This window comes from Xiphias gladius, chromosome 1 (assembly GCF_016859285.1).
Source record: "Xiphias gladius isolate SHS-SW01 ecotype Sanya breed wild chromosome 1, ASM1685928v1, whole genome shotgun sequence".
Lineage (NCBI taxonomy): Eukaryota > Metazoa > Chordata > Actinopteri > Istiophoriformes > Xiphiidae > Xiphias > Xiphias gladius.
This window is the reverse complement of record NC_053400.1, coordinates 15244206-15269620: the sequence shown is the minus strand read 5'-3', so window position 1 is coordinate 15269620 and position 25415 is coordinate 15244206. Positions and strand designations below refer to the sequence as shown.

General features: G+C 39.3%; 3 protein-coding genes across 7 annotated transcripts; 1 reads left to right on the top strand and 2 right to left on the bottom strand.

Moving 5' to 3' along the window:
* Nucleotides 1–17: 17 nt before the first annotated feature.
* phf10 (PHD finger protein 10) lies at nt 18–10901 on the bottom strand. Its single transcript, XM_040116238.1, has 12 exons — nt 10525–10901; nt 9423–9532; nt 8775–8905; nt 8328–8411; nt 8053–8177; nt 7781–7930; nt 7536–7645; nt 7205–7352; nt 6904–7056; nt 2432–2540; nt 1505–1693; nt 18–1284 (listed from the first exon to the last, which is right to left on the bottom strand). Exons 1-12 carry the CDS (start codon nt 10594–10596, stop codon nt 1187–1189), a joined length of 1479 nt encoding a protein of 492 aa, XP_039972172.1. The 5' UTR covers nt 10597–10901; the 3' UTR covers nt 18–1186.
* Nucleotides 10627–18162, top strand: rab4a (RAB4a, member RAS oncogene family). 4 transcript variants are annotated; one of them, XM_040116603.1, is made up of 8 exons: nt 10627–11144; nt 11984–12064; nt 13290–13404; nt 13812–13874; nt 14019–14173; nt 14519–14614; nt 15188–15333; nt 16797–18162. In XM_040116603.1, the coding sequence occupies exons 1-7, from the start codon at nt 11129–11131 to the stop codon at nt 15301–15303; spliced, it is 642 nt and encodes a 213-aa protein (XP_039972537.1). In that variant the 5' UTR covers nt 10627–11128; the 3' UTR covers nt 15304–15333; nt 16797–18162. The 4 variants fall into 4 exon arrangements, with proteins under 4 accessions (XP_039972537.1, XP_039972474.1, XP_039972390.1 ...); XM_040116540.1 differs by lacking the exon at nt 10627–11144 and adding an exon at nt 11197–11435; XM_040116456.1 differs by lacking the exon at nt 10627–11144 and adding an exon at nt 11453–11619 and having other exon boundaries at nt 16807–18162.
* Nucleotides 18163–19430: 1268 nt separating this feature from the next.
* Nucleotides 19431–25052, bottom strand: ccsapb (centriole, cilia and spindle-associated protein b). 2 transcript variants are annotated; one of them, XM_040131417.1, is made up of 5 exons: nt 24989–25052; nt 23640–24055; nt 23438–23554; nt 22307–22527; nt 19431–22200 (listed from the first exon to the last, which is right to left on the bottom strand). In XM_040131417.1, exons 2-5 carry the CDS (start codon nt 24028–24030, stop codon nt 22018–22020), a joined length of 912 nt encoding a protein of 303 aa, XP_039987351.1. In that variant the 5' UTR covers nt 24031–24055; nt 24989–25052; the 3' UTR covers nt 19431–22017. The 2 variants fall into 2 exon arrangements, with proteins under 2 accessions (XP_039987351.1, XP_039987432.1); XM_040131498.1 differs by lacking the exon at nt 24989–25052 and having other exon boundaries at nt 23640–24433.
* Between the last annotated feature and the right edge of the window lie 363 nt (nt 25053–25415).

The window sequence follows — 25415 nt, the reverse complement described above, 5'->3', positions numbered from 1 at the left end:
CATCAGAATTCAGTGACTATGACATTATTAGCAACAAATATTCCTTAAACAACCAACTTATTGGAGAACAATACAAAATAGATAAAAAATAATATCAGAAAAATAACAAAAACAGCTTTTGTTAAGGTGACTGCATAAACATCAGTTGAATAATCATAACTGATAGAATTGTAATTGAATTAGCATCCAAGTAATTACAATGAGTGGTTACATTTTTGTACAATAATTAACAGTAAAGGGTTGAGAAAGATTGTTTTGATAAACAAGACTCACATAAATACCAGAAAACTGCTGCAGCCATGAGGTCTACCTCAGCCAGTGTCTATTATACTGTATTTCATTACACAGGATCACAAGCACCATGCCATTATGTAAGACAAGACTTTGTTTAAATAAGATTGCTCTTCACTGGCCTGCCTCATTAAATAAGAGTTTATTAAACTGTAGTTTATAAGATACAAAAACATACAAAAATGTTTTAAAAGAAACTGAATTTCATCCGCAAGCTCTTGAGAACCCTGATTGTGTCAGTAGCACAGGATCAAAAGCACCATTTGTTCAACTGAAACAATTTCCCATCAAATGGTTTACCAATGCAGGCGTGTTAAGAAACTACAAGATTCGTTAGTTTAATGATGTAGGAACACACTGATACTGTTAGTGGTTAAAGGTTTGCAAGATTTTGTGCAGTACATATGGATGGATTTGATTTACAGTTTAGCCGCTTATTCAAAGTCTGAGGTTCAGTCAGTCTAACAGTACAGAACAGGAGTTGCTATGCTAGAGTTAATGCGAAATCTGGGTTTTTTTCAAGCACATACATCTGGCTTAAAGATGGGAAAAGAAGAATTTAAATTACAGGCCTGCCTTACTGATGCCATCCAAGCTTTCCCAGAAAATAATAAGTTTATTTTATGGTGGTAGCCTCGGTTTTAAAAGACCTGTCGAACAATTAAGAGTAACAGCAGGTTGAGATCTTATGTTTGATTGTTGGTATATGGTAGGAGAAACACACTTTTTTAATTTTTGGATCACAATCTGGGCCTTTAAGTCATTCTCCAAGAAAGCTTTAGAGATAAACCATGATCTGGTCTTTTAAAATTTTACAGCTCCTGCAAATGACTGATCTAATGACAGTGCATCTGTGTAGAATTTGGTCAGTTATGGTGGTTAAAGATGCCGTTAATCATTTTTGAGCTGACTTAGACTTCTTAGGCGTTTTGGCTCCTCCCTTCTTCTTGGGTGTGGTGAAATCTTTGTCGCATACTTCACATACCCAAAGCCCTGAGGGAGAAAGAGACTGGATCAATAACTATGAAAGAGAACTACAAATACAAAACTTTTTTTTTTTTTTTTTTTGTTTAAATTAAAGGAAAGCAAACTAAGTGAATTACTATAATAGAAACTGCTTTTCTCTCTCTCTTAAGTAAGTGGCTATGTATCTGTCTGCCCATCTATCCTCCCCAGCACAGACCATGTACTGTACATGTGCCCATCCACTTACCAGTAGGTATGGAGTCCATGCCCACGCAGAATGTGTGGTACCCTCGATCACATTTGTCACAGAACATCATCTCATCCTCGTGGTGGGGCTGCTGGCACACGGTGCAGGTCTTACACTCCATACACTGCCAACGGTAAGTCTGGATCACACACACCAGCTCCTCGCTCATGTCCAAACAGGACGGGTGGCCTAAAGTTTATGGACACGGAGACACATGCGTAGAAGCAGACATGCATGCACGGAGCCGAAGACACACACACACACACACACACACACACACACACACACACACACACACACACACACACACACACACACACGAAATAAATTCACAAAAACATGCACAGACACACACGGGCAAGCAAACACAAAGACACAAAAAAAAGACATAATGTGAACAGGCCCACCAGTCCACATGCACACACATGTGAATACACCCTCCTTGTGCTTCAGAAGAGCTCAAGGTCATTATAAAGAGGGAGCAACGTATAGGATTGTAATATATTTTTTTGACTGGCAAGCATTTGCAATATTTTGGGTCTGTTTGATAAAAGTAAATGAAATACAAATTTTGCCACGTTTGAAACAGCCTTCAGATGAATAACTGCACTGATATTTGAACCACATATGTATTTGTGATTGTACAGTCAGTTTAAATGATCTGAAAGGTGAATTATACACATTAGCTGAAATTACACACAAGGTAGTATAAATATTTGCCTGAAAATATAAAATGCACTAATACGCCAGCTAACTAAACATAATCTGCACAAAATATGAATACAATTATCATTAAAAGTGGCTATATTCTGGAGATTGTTTCTTGGACTTAACCAAAAATGTAAAAAAAACAAAACGAAAAAACAAAAAAAACATCACAACAAAAAGGCAGGGAACTGTCCTTTAAAATTAAGTGTTTGAACTTACCACTGTTATCACATTGGGAGCAGTGAATGAGAGCCTCTGGCTTGCCTTTCTTGTTGGCCTCTTTACCCTTCTGGCAAATGCCACATATAGCATTGGGAATGACCTTAGGCTGCAAGGGCAGAATAATGCTATAAAAACCAATCATACATGGGTATCCTGTAGTCATGGACAATAAAGTAGTTTCAACAAATGTTTAATGTCTGGAGAAAAAACAAAAAGACCACTTTATCTTGACTAATGAGGGGTTTTCCACTTTAGGGCACATTATATGAATTATATGTTGACTGGTTTATACGATTTAAACACAAACTGCATCATCTGCATCGCCATCAAAGCCGTTGACATTGTACCAAGAGATTAAAATACATCTCAGGGTACAAATACGAGAAAGGCGTAACTGTCTAACAGACCTTCTTGCAAGCATGTGGCATCTGAAATATATGGCAGATTTATTTTTACTGTGGTCAAGTGGTGGCATATTTGATGGCAGACTGACTTAAGGATTCTGCAAAAAACATCTTCTATTATCATGTAAGAATTTTCAACACTATTTGACAAGCATCTATCAACTGTAAACTTGAATCAATATGCTGTCGGACACAAGTGCCACCTCTGCCTCCTCTGTGAGTTTGAAAACTTAATGCCCCTACTTTAACCGTGCAGTATAAATATGGACATCTGAAGATTCGCTTTCTATTGAATGTACAGAGTTTAAACAGAGGACAGAAAGGTCAGAACCAGAACAGGAAGCTAAGGAGGCTCTGAGGCATTTAAATCAGGATGTCACACAGGTAAACAAAGAACAAGGAATAATGATAATATAATGTCTCTATTGGAAGCCACAGAAGGCTTTTAGGTCACTAGCTGAAAATACGTATAGATGATCATTACTGTCCCAAGTATAAACAGAAAAACAGGCAAGATTGAGGAAAAAGAATTTATCCTTGGACTGGAACAGCCTTCATACACAACTCAACTAAGATGAACACTGTGACTCACACTTTTAGTGAGTCAAAATCTGTGTACCAGTATTTACCGGAATAGCATTAAATACGTATTAAGCTTGTGTTATGGCTGTTATCAGGACACAATAGTATACCCCCAAGTTTACAGAATATGTACTCATGTAACACAATTCACTTTGTTTTCCTGTTATTCATGGGCAAAGCATGTGTTTAGTCTGACTAGCCTGCATCATGTTCAAGTTACTTGTAAAGCTTCAAGATATGGTGAGACATCCTTCATTAAAATGTCCCTGGATCGGAAAAAAAACAGCCAAAAGGTAACAAACTATGGGTCAATAAAGGACACAGTTTGGTAGTGATGAAATCCAAGAAACAAAGCAGAGAACTAAACAAAGAGAAAGACAGCAACAGGAAATGGAAGTAAGAAAAAGGACAGGCTGGACACAGTACCCTGAACTGCTCTTGCACATTGTCATGCATATTCACTATGCACTATGTACATTTATATTTCACCACCAATTCTCCTTTAGAATTCAGCTGTTCGTAGATTTTGCCTGGCTAGGATTACTGAAATGATTAAAAAAAGGTTTGTCCACATTCCTTTCTTGAGCTGACGCTTCACAACAACAATAATGTGTTTGTGGGCACATGTAACGCTTACATTACTAGCAGTGCCCAGCCAACACGTAAAGGTCTGCTTCATGCCTACATAGTCAAAACATCTCTTCAGTGGAAACATCCACACAGTAAACTTGAAAATGAGCAATTCATGAGGATAAATCCAGCTAGTTTGAATAAGTTTTATTCTAACTTAACTAAATTTGGACAAAAAATGCTGTATTTTATACACATAAAAGAAAAAAAAAAAACTTTAAACATCATGTATAATTTGAGACAGGGGGGCATACATACAGAGGGACAATTAAGTGGGAACTTTATACTGGCTGACCACACACTCATCCACAGCTGGATTCCACTGATTTTAGATCAGTGGATAATATGGTATAAACATCTTGTTTTTACTTTTTACATCAAAGTAATTATGTCTCTGCTGTCAAGAGACTTCTATAATGTAAGTGATGAGGTTTGTAGCCATTGCTACAAATGCTAACCTGTTAGCTGTGCCTCACAACTACCACACGTGTCCCTGGACCGAATGCACAGTATTCAGCAAAACTGAACTCTGCTCAAGCTGACGACTCGTATTGATAATCATGGCCCTCGAATTCACTATATCTGACACACAAAATGACAAAACTTTCTGAGCTCCTTCTGAGGATCAGACTAGCACCACACATTCTAGGAAAGACTAAGAGCTGTGAGATTCAACAGCAAAAATACTTGCAGGCAGTTTAATCTGCTGCACTTGATGTTTATGTAAATAATGTTATATCACTGTATGAAACCGCATCACACAGTGAATACAATTTTTTTTCTCCATAATGTCCCATCTATTTATAAGCTACAGAAAGGCTTTGGAGCCACAGCTGTAGTAGCAATTCAAATTCAAATCCTTAACCTAGACATGTCACATTAACAGGGCAACATAGATTAAACACGTATGTAACATGCAACATGTAACATGTATCACATCTGGGGAAAAAAATAAAAAACAAAAAAATAAAAACACTGCTGTAGAGGCAATTAGTCAATCAGTCAATCTAATTCCAACTTTGTTGTTCATAATTAGTTTTTATTCATGAGCTGTTTGTGAAACACCACACTACTGAAAAGCTTTAGAGTTTTCACCAAACATGAGGTCGCCATTAACCACAGCACAAACTGTAGATGGTAGCCAGACCAGAGCGAAGTAACGTTAATCAGCTAGCAGTCTGCACTACTGAAGGAAAGTTTCTCTGTCATATGTAGTGTCTTTTGTGGAGACATATATGTCATTAATAATTTAGTAGATCTTTCATCCACTGGGATTTTCTGAAAATGGGAAAATATATGAAAAATCTACCACTGAAAAGGGGACTGGCACATTTCAACTCCACAGGCTTTTGACTTTGGCTGATTTATAAGAGTTACAAAATTATGAATCATACCCGACTTCTGTATGCTGCATTTTTTTCAAATATGAAAATGGCTGAAAGTTATTACATCTATAGGTCTTTTTTTACTCATCGCAAATTGACACAGTGCAGGGATATTAGGTTACTGACTAATTCTAGTTATTTCTGGCTACCAACATGCCATGCCATGTCTCTAGGCTCAAAAGCATATGCGAAATGATCTGCTGAATAAAAAAAACAAGTCAAAGTTAAGTTAAATCAAACTTAAACACACTTAAATTGGTAACTGGTAAACAGAAAAGGACCATGCCCACACCACAAAGCTGAGCCGAACTCAACTGGACTTATCCATGTCCATCATACTCTTACTAACGCTCATATACCAGCAATTATTTTTAGGTGTTGGAAATTTTTCTTCTGCAGGTTTGAGGATTGGAAAAATAAACAAAGTGCATAGCACAGTGGGCTGTAGGGAGCAAACGGTAGACTCATATAATGCTATTTGCCCATCTACAGTGCCTCAAACACGTAGATGAAATTCAGGACATTTATTTAAAAAGACTACCAAAGATATGCCATGACTGGGCGTTAAAGAAAGGTATGCTGATGTGAGGCTTGTCCAGTGGAGTCCAAATCAAGACAGACAGCATGCAGACTACTTCTAGCTCAGCTCAGCAACAGTGTGAACAAGGTCAGCAAGTCCTCATGTCTCAGGGACAGGTAACGCCCATGTCAAACAGCTGTCTGATACCTATTAAAAGATTAACAGTACATCACATGGTGTAGAAACAAAGCATATTATAATACCAATACACACTTTAAACATTAAGGTTAAGTGCATTCCACGCTTCAGATATAAATGTTAAAATTCTCTAGTGTTAACATCAACTACTTTAAAAGCAACCACAAAATGTATGTGGTTTATATTTTCTATATCAGAGTAACAAAAAAAACTTTTCAAAAATGAAAAAGGTAAACTAGCAGCCAAAACATCCACTTACTTGTCTTGGAAATAAATTTTTTTGACAAGTGAGGACAGACAAGAGGTATATTGAAGACACTCAAATGGGAAAACTTTTAAAGTTCAAATTTGTCTTCACTGAAACACCAAAAAAGTGAAAGTGCAGTGAAAAAGAAACAAGTGAACTGTTCCTTTAAAATGTTCTTATTGCTCACAGTCTGGTATGAAGAGGGAAAAAAAAGCCAAGTGGCAATCATAAAAACAAAAACTGAAGACAGGACCCCCAGAGTGTGTGTGTGTGTGTGTGTGTGTGTGTGTGTGTGTGTGTGTGCGTGTGTGTGTCTGTCTGGACCAGGTTGTCCCAGCTGAAATGCTGACAAACTGTAGAAGCTGGAGAACAAAGTGAAGAAAGCTAGGGAGGGGTGGCGGGATGGATGGAGTAAGGGAGTGGTAGTAGTAGAAAGAGGAGGAGGGGGTAGAAAAGTGCTGCTGCTGTTGTTGGAGAAGAGTTCAGGTGGTTTTGTCCTCTACCTTGTACCCTGGGGTGACTTTGTGGGAGGCTGAGTGGCGCAGGCTGCCGTCTTTGCCCGGGGTTGATGTCCTGTCTTTGGCCTTGGACTTGTGGCCCTGTCCTACTCCTCCCTCCTGGCTCTCCACGTCTGATGTGTTGCCTGAAGAACTGTCCTGAAGAGTGAAGGACAACGGGTTTGAGAGTAACGTACACTACTATATTTCAATGTACAAACATGAGTCAAGCATAGCTGAGGTTAATGATAGATGAGTGATCTCATACAGACCCAGTGGCTACCATAGTACCAGCCTAATGTCTTACAGATGAGTTCTTGTTCTTTTTGTCATCTTTTCCATCCTCAGCGTCGTCTGAGTCCGGCTCTGAGTCCGGTGCAGGGAGCTCTGGATCCAGTGGAGGTTCAAACAGAGCTGTGTTCAGCGGTAGGTATCGCAGCTCATTGGGAGAGTACCTATTATGCACAACACAATGATGCATCAGGGCAAAACATTCAGTACGGCAATAGATAAAACAGCCCGAGACCCTATCCAGAAAACTCAATTTCACTTAGGAAAAGATAAGTTTTGAGTTGGTTACCTTGAATACAAAAGAAGCCAATTGTAGGCAAAAGCATTCATCGAGGTGTGTAATGTACCTTTTGTAGTAGTCTTGGAACTGTCCTGGTATAAGAGCCACAGGGTAGGGCCCTGTCCTGGTCAGCTCTGGAGCCAGTACCTTAAACCTGCCTTGAGGCACCTGGATAATCTGAGAGAACACACAAAACACAATGTAACTTAAAAGTTCTACGTCTCTTATGTAAAAACAGCCAACGATTCATCGTTGGCTCTTTAACAAACCCCTGCAAAATCACAGATCATCTGCATCTCAGGTTGGACTTACATGCGTCTGCAGGTCAAAGTAAGCTCTCCTCTCTTCCATACGCTCCCTGTTGAAGTTACTGTTGAACTCTGCAGCTTTTTTTGCCGCCTTCTTAATGTATTCAGGAACCTTACTGGCCTCCACCCTCTGTGGATTCTGCTGCTGCATTTGCTATGAAAAGAAAAACAGAAAGACATATGTGGTGAATTTTTATCAAATGCCTTATTGTAAAATATCATGCCTCATTAATCATCAGCCCTAAGTTCTACATGATATTTCTGTTGTGTACTTACAGAGTACTCTTTCGCTATTCTCTGTCGTTCTCTCTCCTGCAGTATGACTGAATACTCAGAGTGTTTGGTGGGATACTCCTTTATCATCAGATCTATCACCTCATCACTCCGCAGAGCTGTAAGACCTGGGGGGGGGGGGGGCGAAAAAAAAAACCTTAACCATCAAATACTACTCACAGATCACACGAACAAGGTTCTTTGCGAAAGGATAGGATTTTTTGCACTGTAGTGTAACAGCTAAGCGTTTGACTAGAGTTCTGGGGTTTGCTTCCTACCCAGAGTGCATTGTGTCTCAGTGATGACATTCTGTTCACGCAGGTAAAGCTTCTCTTTGTGGGACAAGTCTCTCCTCTCCATATCTACAGAGGGACAAATAAACAATATCAGAACATGTGTGAAGATAACAGTAACATTAAAGCAGTATGACAGAAGACAAAACATGACTACCGAGGCATAGCTACTAATCGTGAGATCAGTCTACCCTTTTCTCAGTGTCTGTACTTGTAAATGTGTTATCACTGGAGTGTACACAGTACAAAAAAGGATTTGCATATTATAATAACATATAAACAGTGTTAAATTATAATACAATTATGCCTTAAAAGATTTTGTACTGGGATTTCACTTTAATATCATAATTTTTAATAATCAAACAAAAAGTTTTGGATCAGCAAATAATCAACAGATTGAATACTATTTTAACATTTTTCTCCAGTTCTTACCAGGGTACTTCCTCTTGAATGATGTGACTCCCAGATACTCGCTAACCTGCTCCTGCAGCATGTAATACTCTCCTGTGTCATCTGGTGGCCACTTGTACTCTGTCAGGTTCTCTGCTGGGAAATATGTCGGGCTGGAAGGGGAGGTGGGAGAAAAACAGCTTAGTTTTAACCAAGTACATATTCATTTTACTAATTCTATCCATAAAACTTAAAGTGAACCACTTAATTTATTTGTTTAACATGTCTATACATTCGTATAAATTCATAAAATAAGATAATCATAACCCCAAGCTTTGTTATACTAATATTTACTTTACTATACTGTGTGTTGCTATGAGTGTTAAGGTGTAAGGACAGAGGGTGTTGTGAGCTGTGCAGATTGTAAAGTCGCTTGAATTTTTGATTTGTTATTTTGTGTTATATAAATAAAATTGACTTGACTAGTTCTAAAGTATCCATATATTCATAAAGTCAGGAAGATTAAACATGTCTTTCAATTTTAACAAATACACCAAAAATGCTGAAAATCACAATTTTCGAGGGAAGACCATAAGCAGAAATATATAAATATAATGACACCAAAACCTTGTGAACCCTTTGATAATTAACTGGTTAGAAAAAAATGTTGGAAAACATTAACCAACCTACCCAAGCTCTTGGCTAGAGGTGTCGCAGCTTCGAGAGCTGTCCCCTGAACCCATCCTTCGTCTTTTGGGAGGCTGGCTACCATCATTGGACTCCTCTTCTATTACATCCTCCTGCATAGGAAAAGAAAAAGTACAATTTTAACTTATGATATAATACAATTTGATGTTGACAACCTGTGTACAGCATGATGGCATTTCTAGTTTTTCATTTGCGAATATGGGGCATGTTCACAGAACTTTCTTCAGTATTTCTTCACAAAAATCTGGCTCAGTATAAATTTAAAACCTACAACCAGCATCAGTGGATGACTGAAAGAGAGATGAAAGTATCAGGAATCAGATTGAACCTCCCCTGTGATGAATATTTTTGGACATCCTCAAATCCCTGATCACTTCTTGATGCAAAAGACTTCAGGCGACATTGCCATGTCTACAATGCACATCTGCACGTTCAAAGTAATCTTCCTCTGCAGGGAGGGACTGGAAAACCTATTATTAGTTATCTAGTCTAGATTCATGTGTTCAAATGGATCCAGAAGGTTTTAGTTTTGTCTGTAAAGTATCCCCTTATAGAACAAAATGAGGCTAAATTAAAAAATTTTATCTACTAACCTTACATTAATATCACATCAATTGCGTCATAATTTGTTGATAGGATGGTGCAATTAGAAGTAACCTACGTATAAAGCCAATGCAACCCGTGATTCCTTGAAAAACACTAAATACAAGGTTGTGTCAAACCAAAACAAATAGCACGAGTTTATACGCACAACTGCCAAAGTATTGGATGACAGGAGGGCACAGAAAAGTCAAACGACTCATAGAAACGTGTCACACTCTTTTCTGACTGGGACATTTCAAAAAGAACATGGGTTTGTGTTTATAAAAGCGAGCCGAGAAACATAAACCATCCCAAACAGGCTAACTAATCAATTCGTCACAGCTGAAAACAAAGGAGCGATGCTAATGTGGCTAACAATTGTCAATCATGGAGGAAGGTAGCCGTTGGACAGCCAGCTAGCCGTTAGCTAAACATCCAACCACGCAGAGCTCCGGGAACACGGCTATTTGTGATTCGTGTTGTACTGGAGTATAGATGTCACCTTTATGGATTGTGCTCCAGGAGTAGCGGGGTTGCTATCGCAGGGCGGTCTGACGGGCAGCACAGCAGCCATATTTCGCTAAATCAATCCTGCTGCAGGGCTAGCTTAGCAGACGTTTCTTTGCTTCCTTCTTCTTGTGAATTTTTGCGGCTCTTGGCAAACGTTTAGCTACATAACCGCCATCTTCTGGACTGGCGTGTAGGCTGGGAATTGTGTATTATCTCGCTACATATTAACTGTGATTGGTATTTATATTTTATACACAGTGTTGATATTCTTTGGCAATTTAAATATTAATTTAAAACAATACTTGTCACAAATATTCGACTATTTTTAAATGAAATGGAAAGACCCATGTCCATACACAGTTAGCTAGTACAACAGCGCCACGAAGCGGCAGTCTCGAGACATTTTAATATTCGGCCCGTTGGTGTGGCTTTTATTTTGAAACAGCAACAGCAAGTACGGGAAGGCGGAGGGGAAAATCTGCTGGAATCCGCGGAAATCATCAACAAGACTATTTTCCTTAACTTAGCTAGCTATCCATCTCTCAAATTCTATTTCTCTCTCCCTCCCCTTTTACTGTCTAACCGCCACACTGGCGATGTCGGAGTCTTACGGTAAGGCGGCTGCTTTGACAAGAGTCAACCATTAACATCTTCCTGTAGCCACAAATGGGGATGAGGCAGGTGTGTCGAGAAAGGGTTTTCTCGCCTTAAACAGATAGCTGACAGGCTAACCGAGCCGCTGGCCTTAAAAATGGCATGTCAGCGTAAGCAAATCCACGGAGGTTATGCAGTAGACTTTACGGTGGCTGTGCAGACAAAATGTATCGATTTTTTAAAGATTGCAAATCCCCACAGAGGTTAGCGGAATGGACAAGAAGCTGGCACCCGGGGATGATAGAGTTGGTATGAGTATCTGAGCGAGATGTGCACCCTGTAAACTACACACAACACAGGGAGTGTAGGAGTAGCTAATACGATAATAACCGTGGTTTGTGAGGGGCTGTTGTCCTAGCCTAACCATTTCACATTAGGATGATCGTGATTGTGAACTGGGATACTACTGCACTGTCCCACCACCACCATCAATGTATGTCAGTGTTAAGTGTCTTTATTTGTTGCTCAACTCACATTCCTCCATCCCACAGAATGAGGTATGTTTATATTACCGCAGATGATCGGGATTATTAAGGATACATTAAATACGGTTATTAAAGAATTATGATTGAACAGAGCACTTTCGACTTGATCAAAAACAGACCTTTGATATTTCTGTACCGCAATTAGTTAATACATATCTGATAGTATATACATTGATACCAGTGCAACTGTGATAAGGTAATGTTGTCCATTAATTTCGACCCAGCTCATGTCTTGGTTTTGTTCTAGCTATTACAATCATGGTTGCTGTAACAGTAGACATACATGTCGATATTTCTGTGTTCCCTCCTCAGATTTCCTGTTTAAATTCCTGGTGATTGGGAATGCTGGAACTGGCAAATCCTGTCTGCTGCACCAGTTCATAGAGAAGAGATGTAAGTCAGAAAGATGCAACAGATCATTCATTATTCACTGTTTCTCTGACATCTAATATGAGTGCAGTAATATAGCGTTGTCTAAAAGTCCTAGAATAACTACACTATAGGTCAAAGGTTTTAGAGCACCTCCATTTTTCCAGTTGTTACTAAAATTTACACAGTGTAATGTCTCAGTGGGAAATTAAAGCACAGAACAAATAATGAAGTTTTTAAAAAAAAAAAAAAAAAAAAAAAAAGGAATCCTGGAATCTTCTTGTCTAACTAAATGTAATCTAAATTTTAGACTCTTCCAGCAGCCGAACACACTCATTCATTCTACACTGGAAGTCAAAAAATGTTGAGAAAGTTCATCCCAACACTGTTGCAGAATTTCCCACAAATGTGTTGCACTTGCAGGTTGCTTTTTTCTTTCAGCTTCTGTCCAGTTAATCCCAATCAGCTCCACAGGGTTTAAGTCTGGAGACTCTGCTGTTCTTCCATCATGTGAAGCGTCACCCTCTAGTTTGGTTCTTCTGATGTTTTGGGTCATTATCTTGCTGTAGGATGAACCCCTGACCAACCAGTCTGTCTTCCCTCGTTACTTGCCTGTTTCTCACCATTCTGACAGCAACATACAGTTCTACTTACTGCAGAACAGTATTGTCCTAATAATGCATCAGAGGGTGTAGTAACACTGTTTGTTCCAGCATTGCTTTTCTACAGACAGAGGGTTTGTAAGTCATCAACAAAAGTTGGGACACCTGTAGGAACTGTTTGCATTAACTTTCAAGGCTTCATTTACTTCCATTGGTGCAGGAAAGTTTAACCGATTTCTTACTCCCTGAAAAAGGCCTGTTTTCTATGAAATTTACATGATTCTTCTGTTTTTGATGAACCAAACCTTTTTTTTTTTTTTTTTTTGAAAAAAATATATAGAGCTCACAAAATAGAATAAGTAAAACTCTGCACTACATTAGTGTAGTTTTTCAGACAAATGATTACATCCTAATTAAGTAGTAATTCACACTGTAAATGTCTTAAAATCAAAGCACCGACTGTCTATGGGTAATCAACACATTAACGTGAAAATTGGATTTGTTTTTTGTGTAGTTCAAAGACAACAGTCTTTCTCTAGATGATTTATTTTTTTGTACAGTGCAATTTTGTATACTGCAGGTCATCACTATGCATTTTAGTTATTATGTAATAATGGCAAGATTCCATGCTTTATTTTCTTTTCCAGTTAAGGATGAATCCAACCACACAATTGGAGTGGAATTTGGCTCTAAGATCATCAGTGTGGTCAACAAAATGGTCAAACTGCAGATTTGGGACACTGCAGGACAAGAAAGGTTCAGGTAGGGAAAAATGCCAAATAAATGTTCAGCTTCAATTTCCAGCTGGCAAATATAGTCCCTTAAATCTCACGTGTTCAGAAAAAGTGAAGTCAAACTTAAATTGAATTGATTTTTTTTTTTCACAGCAGATATTGTGACCTGTCAAACAGAGGTGTAACTAATTACATTAATTTGCTGCATTGCATCACAGTAATAGCTGTAACAGAGACACTGTTAATGTCATGCATTGTAAAAGAGAGTGACATACATTTTTTTTTTTTTTTTTGTTTTTGTGTTTCCAATGGTGGCAATGATAGAAAAAGTTTGGCAACCACAGGATTTATCCAAACGTAAGGCCTTCAGGTTAAAGTAAGTCACCACATATTATCTGTCTTGATTGTGTTCATTTGTCTGTGTTTGTGTGTTAGGTCTGTGACCAGAAGTTACTACAGAGGAGCAGCAGGAGCCCTACTGGTCTATGATATCACCAGGTAAATCATCCAATCGCAGAACATGATTCCAGATCATCTCTGTGTCAAGTCCCTTGTTATTTCTTTTTAGTCAGCTCTGCTCTCCTTTCTAAGATATAACCTGTTTGTCCTCTTTCTGTCTTTTCTTCTCTGTCTGCACTGAAGTCGAGAGACATACAACGCTCTGACCACATGGTTGAGCGATGCCAGGATGCTGGCCAGTCAGAACATCGTCATCATCCTGTGTGGAAACAAGAAGGACCTGGACACTGACCGAGAGGTCACGTTCCTGGAGGCTTCGCGTTTTGCTCAGGAGAACGGTAGGATCAAGAGTTTGTGATCAAGTGAAGCTGTTTGGTTGGTTCTTTCTCCACAAAACTTTAATTTATTAATTTCACCTTGACTTATTGTTAGAGAAAGGACATACTTTCTTTTGGCAAGTCATTAGTACATTATTTCCCTGAAAGACACGCAGTTGTCGTCGCTCAAAATAAGATGCCTACTGGTATCTGCAACTGAACTCAGTTGTATGGAATATATGTGTGATGATTACAACGATAGTTCAGCATATGATATGTGTTTTGTGTCCATTTGTGGTATATGTGGCACGAGGACTTATGTGATATGATGATAAGAGTTTATGTGTGTGTGGTCGGTGTTGTCAGAGCTGATGTTCCTGGAGACCAGCGCTCTAACAGGGGAGAACGTTGAAGAGGCCTTTGTCCAGTGCGCTCGGAAAATCCTCAACAAGATAGAGTCAGGTAGGATCTCTGATCCTCGCCCATAACCCTAACCTCCGACTCTAAATCCCTCCTTATCCTAACAGGATCAACGAAGCAGCCTTAGTTATGATCCCAGACCCTGCACTGTAGCAGTTCTCATGGATCATTTTTTAGAGTTGAAGTGAGAAACACAGCATATCGCCATCACTGACAAGTCCCGATCAATAAGCCTACATCGAGCCATAGCATTGTTCCAGGGGATCCTTGACAAGATAAACACAAATACTGTCACATGAAGAGATAGGAAATCAGTGTAGGCCACATGAGCTCACAGTTCTACAGTGTTACAAGGGGATGTAGCAGAGGGAACCTGTATTTTATTGTTATTTTTTTATTTATTTACATTTGTCCAATGATTATTTTAATGACATAATGACTGGCTGGCAGTCTACTGTTTTATAAAAGTGCATTTTTAACTGCATTACAAAAAACAGTTATTTAAAAAAAAAACAAAAAAACCCCCCATCTTTTATCAGAGTTGATGGTGATCCCAACATGAGCGCCAGACTCTCACTTTTTTGTCTCCCCACTGATTTCGTCTCTCGTTTTCAGGGGAGCTGGATCCAGAGAGGATGGGCTCAGGAATCCAGTATGGTGACGCTGCGTTACGACAGCTCCGTTCTCCTCGTCGTGCTCAGCCGCAGGGCACCCAGGAGTGTGGCTGCTAGTGGACGTGCCCTGTAACATACACAGACAAGGTGAAAGGGCCAGTTTATCAGTGTATTTGTACTGTGTGTGCTTTATAAGATGATGATATGAATGTCAGAGAGGGCTCGACATTCTGCTCACTGCTCTCAGCGCTGTGCATATGCTGCACTAAGCCACTCTTTGTTCTCCACACTCCTGTCACCCATCTTGTGATTACAAATCTGAATTCAGATTGAGAGTGGAGGGGGGAATTTTTGGTTTTGGTCATAAATACTCAAAACTTACTGGTGACTTAAATGACAAGGCTGGAAATATTCTTTATACTTTTGATAGTATCAAGAAATCCAATGAAAAGATCAAAACCAACAATCTGTTTCTTAATGCGATCCAACTCCCACAGCCTGATGAATGGTAATGAATATATACTTTTTTTTTAATATATATATATATATATATATATAATTTTTTTTTTTTTTTTTTTTTAAGTATACATAATTTCCCTTCCGCTGGTCACTGTATTAACGTTGCCCAAATTGGAGTGCATAGTGTAGTAAAAAGTGTATTTTTTGGCGACTATATTCAGCTGCGTATTTACTTTGCTAGCAAGTATTTAAAGCATTAGCAGGACGGTGCATGTGCGATTGACTGAAAATAAGCTTCAGTGCCCATGTTTTTATAGTGAAGAAATGTGTCACCCAGTGAAACAGTGTGGCTCACTGATGTGTTTTTAATCGTTTAATACACAACAGTGGAGCTCTGTGGCAGAGGAACCGATGACTTCATGTACATAATATTGATTCAGTCAGCCTTTTGCTTGCAAACAGAAAGTAGGTCATAGCACTGCAGTTCTTCCCCCAATAATGATCAGAATTGTTCAATGGGTAGAGAAGTCCAAATTGTTGATACACCTTTGCTTATTCCCCCAACATTGCTTCCAATAGCTATGTTATTCACATTTTGTCCACCCCATTTATGTCCATGAAGGTGGTCAAAACAATGGAAACACCTCTATTCTTGATTTAGGAATCTCCACCCACTACTACTGCAGATCACCTCACAAGTTCATTTACTGGTGACTTAAATGACAAGGCTGGAAATATTCTACACTTTTGATAGTGTCAACAACATAAGGTCCAGCTTCTGAGACATTTTAGCATCTTGCATGCACAGCATGTTTGATATATACTCTCAGATTTTAAATGATGTTCAGGTCAGGGGACTGTGAGGGCCGTTCTGAAGGCATCAGCTTGTGTTTCTTTAAGTGGTTCATGGTGGATTTTGTATTCTGCTTTGGATCATTGTCCAGATAAACCAAACCAAACCTTTTGCAAACAACTGTAGCTAGGTGTACCTGATAAACTGGCAGTTGAGCGTGTGTTTTTTTGTGTGTGTGTGTGTGTGTGTGTGTGTGTGTGTGTGTGTGTGTGTGTGTGTGTGTGTGTGTGTGTGTGTGTGTGTGTGTGTGTGTGTGTGTGTGTGTGTGTGTGTTGCGCGTGTGTCGGCATGTGTTTAGTGTGGTTCAGACAGGTTTGTGAAGACCAGGAGAAGGACAGCCACGGGGGACCCAGAAAGCGCTGGGTTAAGGTTGCGGTGCTGGTGACTCCTCCCCGACCCTTGATCTTTGCCCTTCACACGAAACTTGAGAACCTTCAGAACCTTTGTTGTCATGGTTGCACCTGCAGAGAGCCACGCCCCCTCTCAGACTTCTAAGCATCTCCAAGGTAACCAGAGACCGCCCACCTTCAACAACCTGCTCCACTATTGGACCAAACCCTCCCAGCCCTCCTCCAATCGGGACGTGAATTACTGAGATTTAACCTCTCTCTCTCTCTCTTTACCTTTCTGTCACATCTTCTTACCTCCCAGCTTACTACAATCATGTCTTTCTACCACATCCCAGCTACACCACTTAAAAGCATTGTCTACACTTGGTAAAATTTGTGTTTTGAAATAAACAAACAACATATAACATGTTAATTAGTTAGCTTTCAAGGTGTTGGCAGGTGGATTTTAAAATTTGGAGCTAGCCTTTTCCCCCTACCTCCAGTCTTTATGTTAAGCTAAGCCAATCACCACCTGGCTCCAGCTTGATACTTACCGCACAGACATGAAGTATCGCTCAAAAAAACACATTTCCCAAATTGTTGAACTGTTCCTTTAACCACATAACCAACTGTTCCTTTAACCTTTCCCTACTAAAGTACTTGTCTTTCTCCATCCACCTGCTCTGCCCTTGCCCATCAACTTCCTGCTCAACTGTTTTAAACACACCACTAACAGTCTACTGATGACTCGCACATTTCACTCCCTTCTTATGTACTTTCTTTCCTAGTAAAGTTCCCCCTAGCGATGCAGTGGCCAAATTACACTTCATCAGCTTACCTACCCTCATTCCCTCTATCCCTAGCTTTTTCTTGCATTTTTTAATTTTTATTTTTCAGTCTTTCTGTTACCTTCCTACACATCTGCTTGCCTGTCTGCCTACCTTTCTCTTCACACAGCTCTCTGCCTTTCTACATCTCTCCTCCTGTACCCCTGCAGCATCTTACACACTGTGTAGTGTTTCTGTATATAGAGATTGAAGCATGTTTTCTCAAACAGAATATCAGAGTATTTCATTATGAAGAGATATTATATGTATATTAAAGTAGATATCATATCCAGCATCGGGTTCATGCACCACTGTATTATTATCATGTTAAGCTACAATACACTGGCAACTTGTAAGCAGTATATATGGGCAGTACTGTTTACAACGATTATATTCATTTGTAAATGGGACAAGTTAATGTGGATCACATTATGGACTAACACATTTCTGTGGAAAAATGCTGTTTTTCTTTGTTCAAGCTCATAGATTTACAAAAAAAAAAAAAAAAGACAGACAGACAAAGGCAAGCGGAAATGTTCTGAACAGACCTTTGTGTAATAGATCAGTCATTGGTCGTAACTGGAATCCTTTGGTTCATTTGGATTTCAGTTCTAGTTCATTTGAATCATTTGCACTGTGAAAGTTACAGGTCATCTGTTAATTCACAATAGCACATTCTACATTCACCTTTAAATCACAATGTAACTTCTTTGTGCAAAGGATTCCAGTTATGAATAATGACTCCTCTATTACACTTCCACAGTAAATGTTACCTGTTTGAACAAATACCTGACTGTGTGCTGCCAGCTCTTGGTAAATACTAACTGAATGCATTTAGCAATGGTATGAAGTTATCTGATTTGTGCTAGATTTTTATTTGTCTCCAAAGATACTGTATGTCTCATGTTTTATACGTTGAAACAGTTCAGCCACATTACGCTCTCAACAAAAAACCCAAACACATACATTTTTGAGGATTGTGATTTAGAGGTGTGTTTTGCATAGGTGTAATCAAGCATTACAACAACATATAATTTATGTGTTTATTTTTTTATTTTATTTTTTACATTTTTGCCCATCAAAATGTATGCATTCAACTTTTAAATTAAGTACACTTCAATTTGTTGAAATATTTCAGATTACAATATCCTCAAGTGTTTGATCAGATAGTGATTTCGGATGCTCCATGGCAGGATGCTTTCTTGTGTTTTTGTCATCAAGTCCTTTGTTTAAATGTATGTATGTCTGTTTTTCTCTTGTCATAATGAATATCATAGATTTTTAATTTATTGTGTATGAAAAAGCATATGTTTTTAAAATAAAAATGACTATAAATAAAGCATCTTCTCTCAAAGGCAGATTTTTCTTGAAATCTTGTACCAAAAAAAGCAATTTTCTATGAAAGGAATTTCCAAACCAACATTCCTACACTATCTATTCCGAAGGAAAACTTCGTTACTGTGGGGCTAAGTTTTTGAAGACCTTTTTTCAGTTCTAATGGACAGAATACATGACGCTAAATAACAACTAGTAGATTAACACACACAAATCCACAAGTATGTACAGTAAATGCACGATTGTGTGCTATGAACCACTGAGTAACTAACACATGCCAAAATAAGAATTGGGTCTAAGCCACATTTGTTAAGATGCTCTATTACATTATTGATGTTAAATGTTCTTTAAAGACGTTTAACCTAAAGTGTTAAGAATAATTTGTGTAATTTGGTAGAGACAGACAGGTAGAAAAGTGATTTATTAAAAACTTTGCACCACACCATTTAACCTCAACGGTTGTCTTCAGAATCATTTTAATTATGTACAGACCTACGTCAAAAAACCTAATATGTAAACAGAAAAATGTACAGAATTATGCCGTTTTACAGTATTATAGTTGTTAGATCCTTTATCTCATCAGTAAATGATATTAAATACATTTTATTAGTTATTTGTCACGGGGACCATCAGAAACTCAGAAACTGAATTAAATCTGGCTCTTTCCTTTTTCACTAAAACCAGACTCTAAACTCTTCTAGTGCCTTAATGGTGTAATCCTGTACATTACCAAGTAAACCCAGAAAAAACATGACAAGTATATTATCTCCTAACCAAAACTAAAATGCCTCTACATTATAAATAGGATCTCAGCCATAGAGTTTGGTCTCATCAACTAACTAATGAAGTAAATTAGGAATTAACCATTTAGTTTCACTCTTCCTGTTTTCTGCGACTGCCAATATTCACATCTAAAAAACACACAGGCTTGAATGCAGTTATTTAAAGTATAATAATATTGCACAAAATTTCACATCTGTTTCCTGTACTATATACTGCAGTATAACTTAACAACAATGAAAAAACTAAATAATTAAAAAGCAAAGCAAGTAATGTAATACTAAACTCATAGTTGCAACAATAAACCACAAAGATTTGTAAAGAATTTTAAATGCCTGAATATGAAGCACAGGCCTCCCCCTCTTCTCATCTCCTTCTTTTCTGCACAATATTCAAATCAGTTAAGAAGAGAAAAATAACTGTTTTCAAGTCTTTATGGCACAGTGCTGATTTTATGCTGATTCCTGTACGTGGGATCTGATTTCTCATGGTTTCAGTCAACAGTCATGAAAACATCAGATCTTTTACACAGAGGATTAAAAATCCATTTTAGTCATTTTGTGTAAGTACAAATAACAATGTCTGATGTTCAACACATTCACATAAACATACAAACAAATATGCAGAGATTCAAAAGATTAATGAATTGCATGAAAAACTACAAAGTTAGCAAGGTATTCTGTACAAATATTATTTAGGAAAGGTGACTAATTATCAAAGTGCTGTTTGATTTGGTTATGCTTTAGAGAGTACACTGCTCTGACCAGCAAGCAGTAAATTAGCAATATGTACCTATGTACTTACACTATATTTATAATAGCAGTTCTATTTAGAAGTAATTTAGACTTTGGCTTCACATCCATCATTGCTTTGGTTCCACTTTTGGCTCTAAAGCATATTCACTAACAATTATCATCAAGAAATTCAGCTTTAAACTGTTCATTATTGTCTGTTGAAGGGAATCTAAATTAGCCGTATTTTTTTAATGTTACAGTTACACAATCTGTAAATGTATTGAAGAAAAACTGCAGTATCCACAATACTGCACACACTGTTCACAGTCATCCCAATGGCTTTGAAAGTCATACATCTATTTTCAGACTGTGTTAGCACCAGGTTGATAGATTATACACACATTAACACAAGTAAAGGGCAAATAAATGTCATGAAACTATCTTAAGTCAATAACACATAAAAGTGTAAATGAGCACATGAAGTAATGCAACCGCCACATCACACAGCTGTTATGTTACACAGAGGTTGACTGTCAGTACAGTGAGTGAGTGATTTACAATCTATCAACAAGTCATGAAACATCAATCCACCGTTACACAAACCGCTAAATCTACAAGAACCAGTTCCCAGTACTAAATGATCTGAAAATTTTAAAAACTGTAAAAACTTCGAAACAGACATATCTCTGTACATAAACCAACTTTGTACTCAGCACAAATAAGAAAATGCCCATCCACATCAGAAGCTTAAATCGGAGAAAAACTCTCAGTAGATTAAGCCATCTCGCTGTACTTAGCACATTATTCTGGATTACAAACTATTTGCTTGTGTGTGTGTGTTTGGCTTTGTTCATATGTGTATACAATACGGACTGCATTGTTCATTCCCGATGTTCGTGGTCTCATCTTTATCTCAGTATCATTTTTAAGAACACTAATCACTGAATATATTCATACATGCTGCCATGTACCCTTACTACCCCTGTGTGAGTCCACTATGGTTTGATCACCATGTAAAAAAAAAAATATGGGCACATTTTATACAACACGTTTAAAGGGACTGCATCAAAGTACAGCTGTAAAATGCATTTTAGACTCTCCATTCACATCTAAATATCTGTATATGATGGACATATACAAAAATTAAAACATTTACTTTAAAATGAGTTCCTTCAAAAAGTCTTTTCTACCCTGTAAAATGTTTTTTGTTGTATATAATAAAATTGATTTATTTTTAAAAAACATGATAGCACACTCCTTGTCGAATAAGCCACACTGTGAATTTCAATGTTTAGGGTTTTACATCTCGAATGTGAGAGTTATACGCATTCAGGAGCTTTTGTTTGTCTCAATCAACCCCATGCTCTATTCTACATTAATGTGTATTTAAACCTCTTAGGTGATAGGCAATAATGGCTTTACTTTCTCATTTTTGTCTGGAGTCATTCTGATTTAACTATTTCTGCAGTGTGTGTGTGTGTGTGTGTGTGTGTGTGTGTGTGTGTGTGTGTGTCCTATCGAGAGCGAGCAGAGAAGCAGCGCATGTACTCAGTGAGCCAGGGGTTGAACTCAGGTTGAACCAGCCTCCTGGCCGTGTCCAGATCGGCAGACTTGGCTCTCCGGCGCTCTGTTCTCTGGGTCTGGATCTGACGCTCCACCTCCCGCCTGATCTTAGCACGTAGAGCCGACTCATGGATCTACAAGGAAAATAAACACAAATGTCAGTTCCTGTTGACACTTGTGCTCAGTCACAGTACAAGTTGTCGCACGCAGTTCTACAGAACGACAGACAACAAGACCTACCTCATTGGTTGAAGCTGCAGGGCCTACGTTGTGTGTCTTTCTGCCTGCAATGTCTGCATCCTTCTCCCCTGAACCGTACAGAGCAAAAGGATGTCTGCTCTCCATACTGTCCTCCATGGGCTGTCGTGATGGTGCAGGTCTGACCTGCTGGGAACGCCAATTTTTTTTCGAGGATTTGGAAGGTTTACTCTGCTGCGGTTGGTGTCGTCCAGTGTCTCTCTCTACAAATGGAAAAGACAAACAGGTTAAGATGTGCCAAAATACCAGAAACAGAAACTTGTGCATGGAGGGTAGAAAGCATGGAGGGTAACTGTCTGCCTGCTAATACTTAAATATTTAAATATATATGAGTTAAATGGGAGCAAGAGTATCGGAAAGCTATTGAGCAATCCAATAATGAGGTTTATATACACATTTTTGAACCATTATATTGTAGGGCTGTCACAATTGACTCTGATCACACAGTTTAACATACTGTATGGTACTCAGAGTATAATAATATCGACATATTTTGAATTTTTAAAAAAATGGCAGAAAATGTTTTTGTTTGCATGATATGAACAGAATGATTTCCCTTTTCCCTGAGACATGACATTTTGTGATACCTCTATATGATGGGCGTGCAGTTTCGTTAAACTCTGATCTCTTTTTGGGACACATCTTATAAATGTTGTCCTGTTTATTTAATTACTAGTACCAAACTATTTTCTGCTGGGTTCCTGTTAGTGAAATCGGTTAATGTTTACCTGTGCATTTATTGCCATTTGGTTGATAGCATATGACACCTTTACCAGTCCTAAATAAAGACAAGCAATTTTTTCGACAGTGTGTACTGGGAGTTTGACATTAGGTTTACATTTGTTGCATATGAATAAACTAAGATATACATTTATGATGCAATATTCTTTTGATCACTAAATGAACAAAATTATCTTTTTGCTTCCCCTCTCCAAAAGGGGGAGCACAGGCTCTACACTCTGTGTTATCACCCTGTTGTCAATTAGAGATTCAAGATTTAATTCCCCCGTTATTTTGATGTTATTACCACCCGGTTTCTGGGCTGCCGTTCACATCTGATGGGCACTGCAGGATACAGGACACTACGGACCATACTTTTCCACTCAGAATTACCTTGGTTTCGCTCCCTGTGGGGAACCAATAAGTGTTTACTGCCTCTGCCGCTGGCTCTCCGCTGCTCCCTCTCCTCCTCTGGCACTCTCGTCTCTCTGGCACCATCAAGCTGTGAGCCTGAGGAGTGAGTGACATATTAGTAGAGTAACATGAAAACATCCCAACATGCTGTACAGGCTTTTCAGTCTTATCTCGCGGTTACCTGCAGACCGCCCAGCGGACAGATTCTCCCCCTCTTCCTCCTCCTCCTCCTCCTCCTGAAGGGGAAGCCTGGGCACGGGCCCTGTGGTTCTGGTCTGATGCTCCTGCTGTCTCTCCGTCCTCGCCCCCTCACACTCCTCCTGCTCAGCCGCCTCCGTCCTGCCCCTGGTGGTCTCAGACCCTACCTGGTTCTTCTTGGGAGGAGGGGGACTTCTTCCTCCCGTGTCTGAGTCACTGTCGGAGCCACTCCAGAACCAGGGGTTGTGTGTGTGCTCCAGCAGCCTGCGGGTTAGCCTGTACTTCAGCATCTCCTCGTAACACTTCGTGTAGGTCTCCCATTTGGGGTCTTTGAATTTCTTCATGTACTCCGAGCGGATCCTCTTGGTCACCATTTCGTCCCTTTGGAAACCCTTTGAACTGCAGTCCAACAAAAGAGCGCGAAGCTTAGTAAACTCTACCAAAAGCTTGCGATGTTACACACGCATAACAGGTCTGTTAACATCTACTACATTGCTCTATGGGCTTAAACGTGGCTACCGCAAACACTAGCTTCTGTGATACGCGGCTGTCCGGGGTTTGGTGCCACCGCCGGACATTTAAACGATAATCTGGAAGCAGTTATAAACCAATGGCAGAGCAGCTGGAGGCCTCCCCCGTGTAACGAACCCGCCTACTTCCTCCGCCACCCGGGGTTAGATCGCCTCCCCGGGCTGGAGATACAGACACAAGACTAGTTTCGAGAATTTTTATCAAGAATAATCTGTAGCTCTAATCGGCTTTATGCTGTGAAAAATAATAACACTTAAAAAAGGGTCCCCGGGTGTAAATTTGATCGACCGTTAGAACGCTCACTGCGGAAACGCCGTGGACGTGATGACGTGGCAGTAATCTCCTCCTGTGATTGGCTCCAGCGATCTAAACTACAGTTGAATGCCCCAAATTAAAGGTCGGCAACAATGACTGCATGAAGACACAACAGGCTTTATAAACTGTTATAAACCTGTAAATCAGTACAGGCCCATTTCCTAACTCTGGATGCGACTGTGCTCCAACGCTTTAGAGTCGTCTTATATGAAATCGCCATCTTGGGCTATATCATATGCGCTATTACACTGTGACAGAGTGCCACTGTAGTGGTTCGTCTATTGCCTGTTGCTCCGTATTACCTCCTCACGACAAATGTGTCGGTGTTATTTATAGATGTCCGGTAATCATATGGTAATATGGAGCACCGACAATCGCCTGTCTGTCAGCGCTCGCTGATATAGCTCAATAAACGTCAAATAGCATTGACAATCCGTCCACAAGGGCTTGCGGGAGTCTAATTTTGTGTACAGTAAATATACTTACGCTGGAGTCGGATTTCACGGAAGCGGAGCAGAACAGATGGCGTTCGCGGCGCTGCTGTGATCGCACAGGCTGCGTCTCCGAGCGAAGCTCCGCCCGCCGGAGGACGTTTTTAAAAAGCCAAACACACCCTGCAACAGGTGGCCCGGGCCGGGATGTCAGGAACGCGGTCGGGCAGTTATGGGCCACTTGGCTGATAATGATTTCTGTCAGATCGTAAAACGAGCCTAAAAAGGTCAATATGTTTTATTGTATTCAGGCATTTTCCACGGGCTCGGCACATAAAGGAAGGTAATGTGGTAAATGGCTGCTTCAAGGCCAGGCAGTGCTTTAATTGGCCACTTCTAAATGGCTCCAAAAAGTGTCATACCGAGCTGAATATCGATGCACACAAGTTTGCCTTTTGTAGGCCTCCCTGTACCTGTAGCCT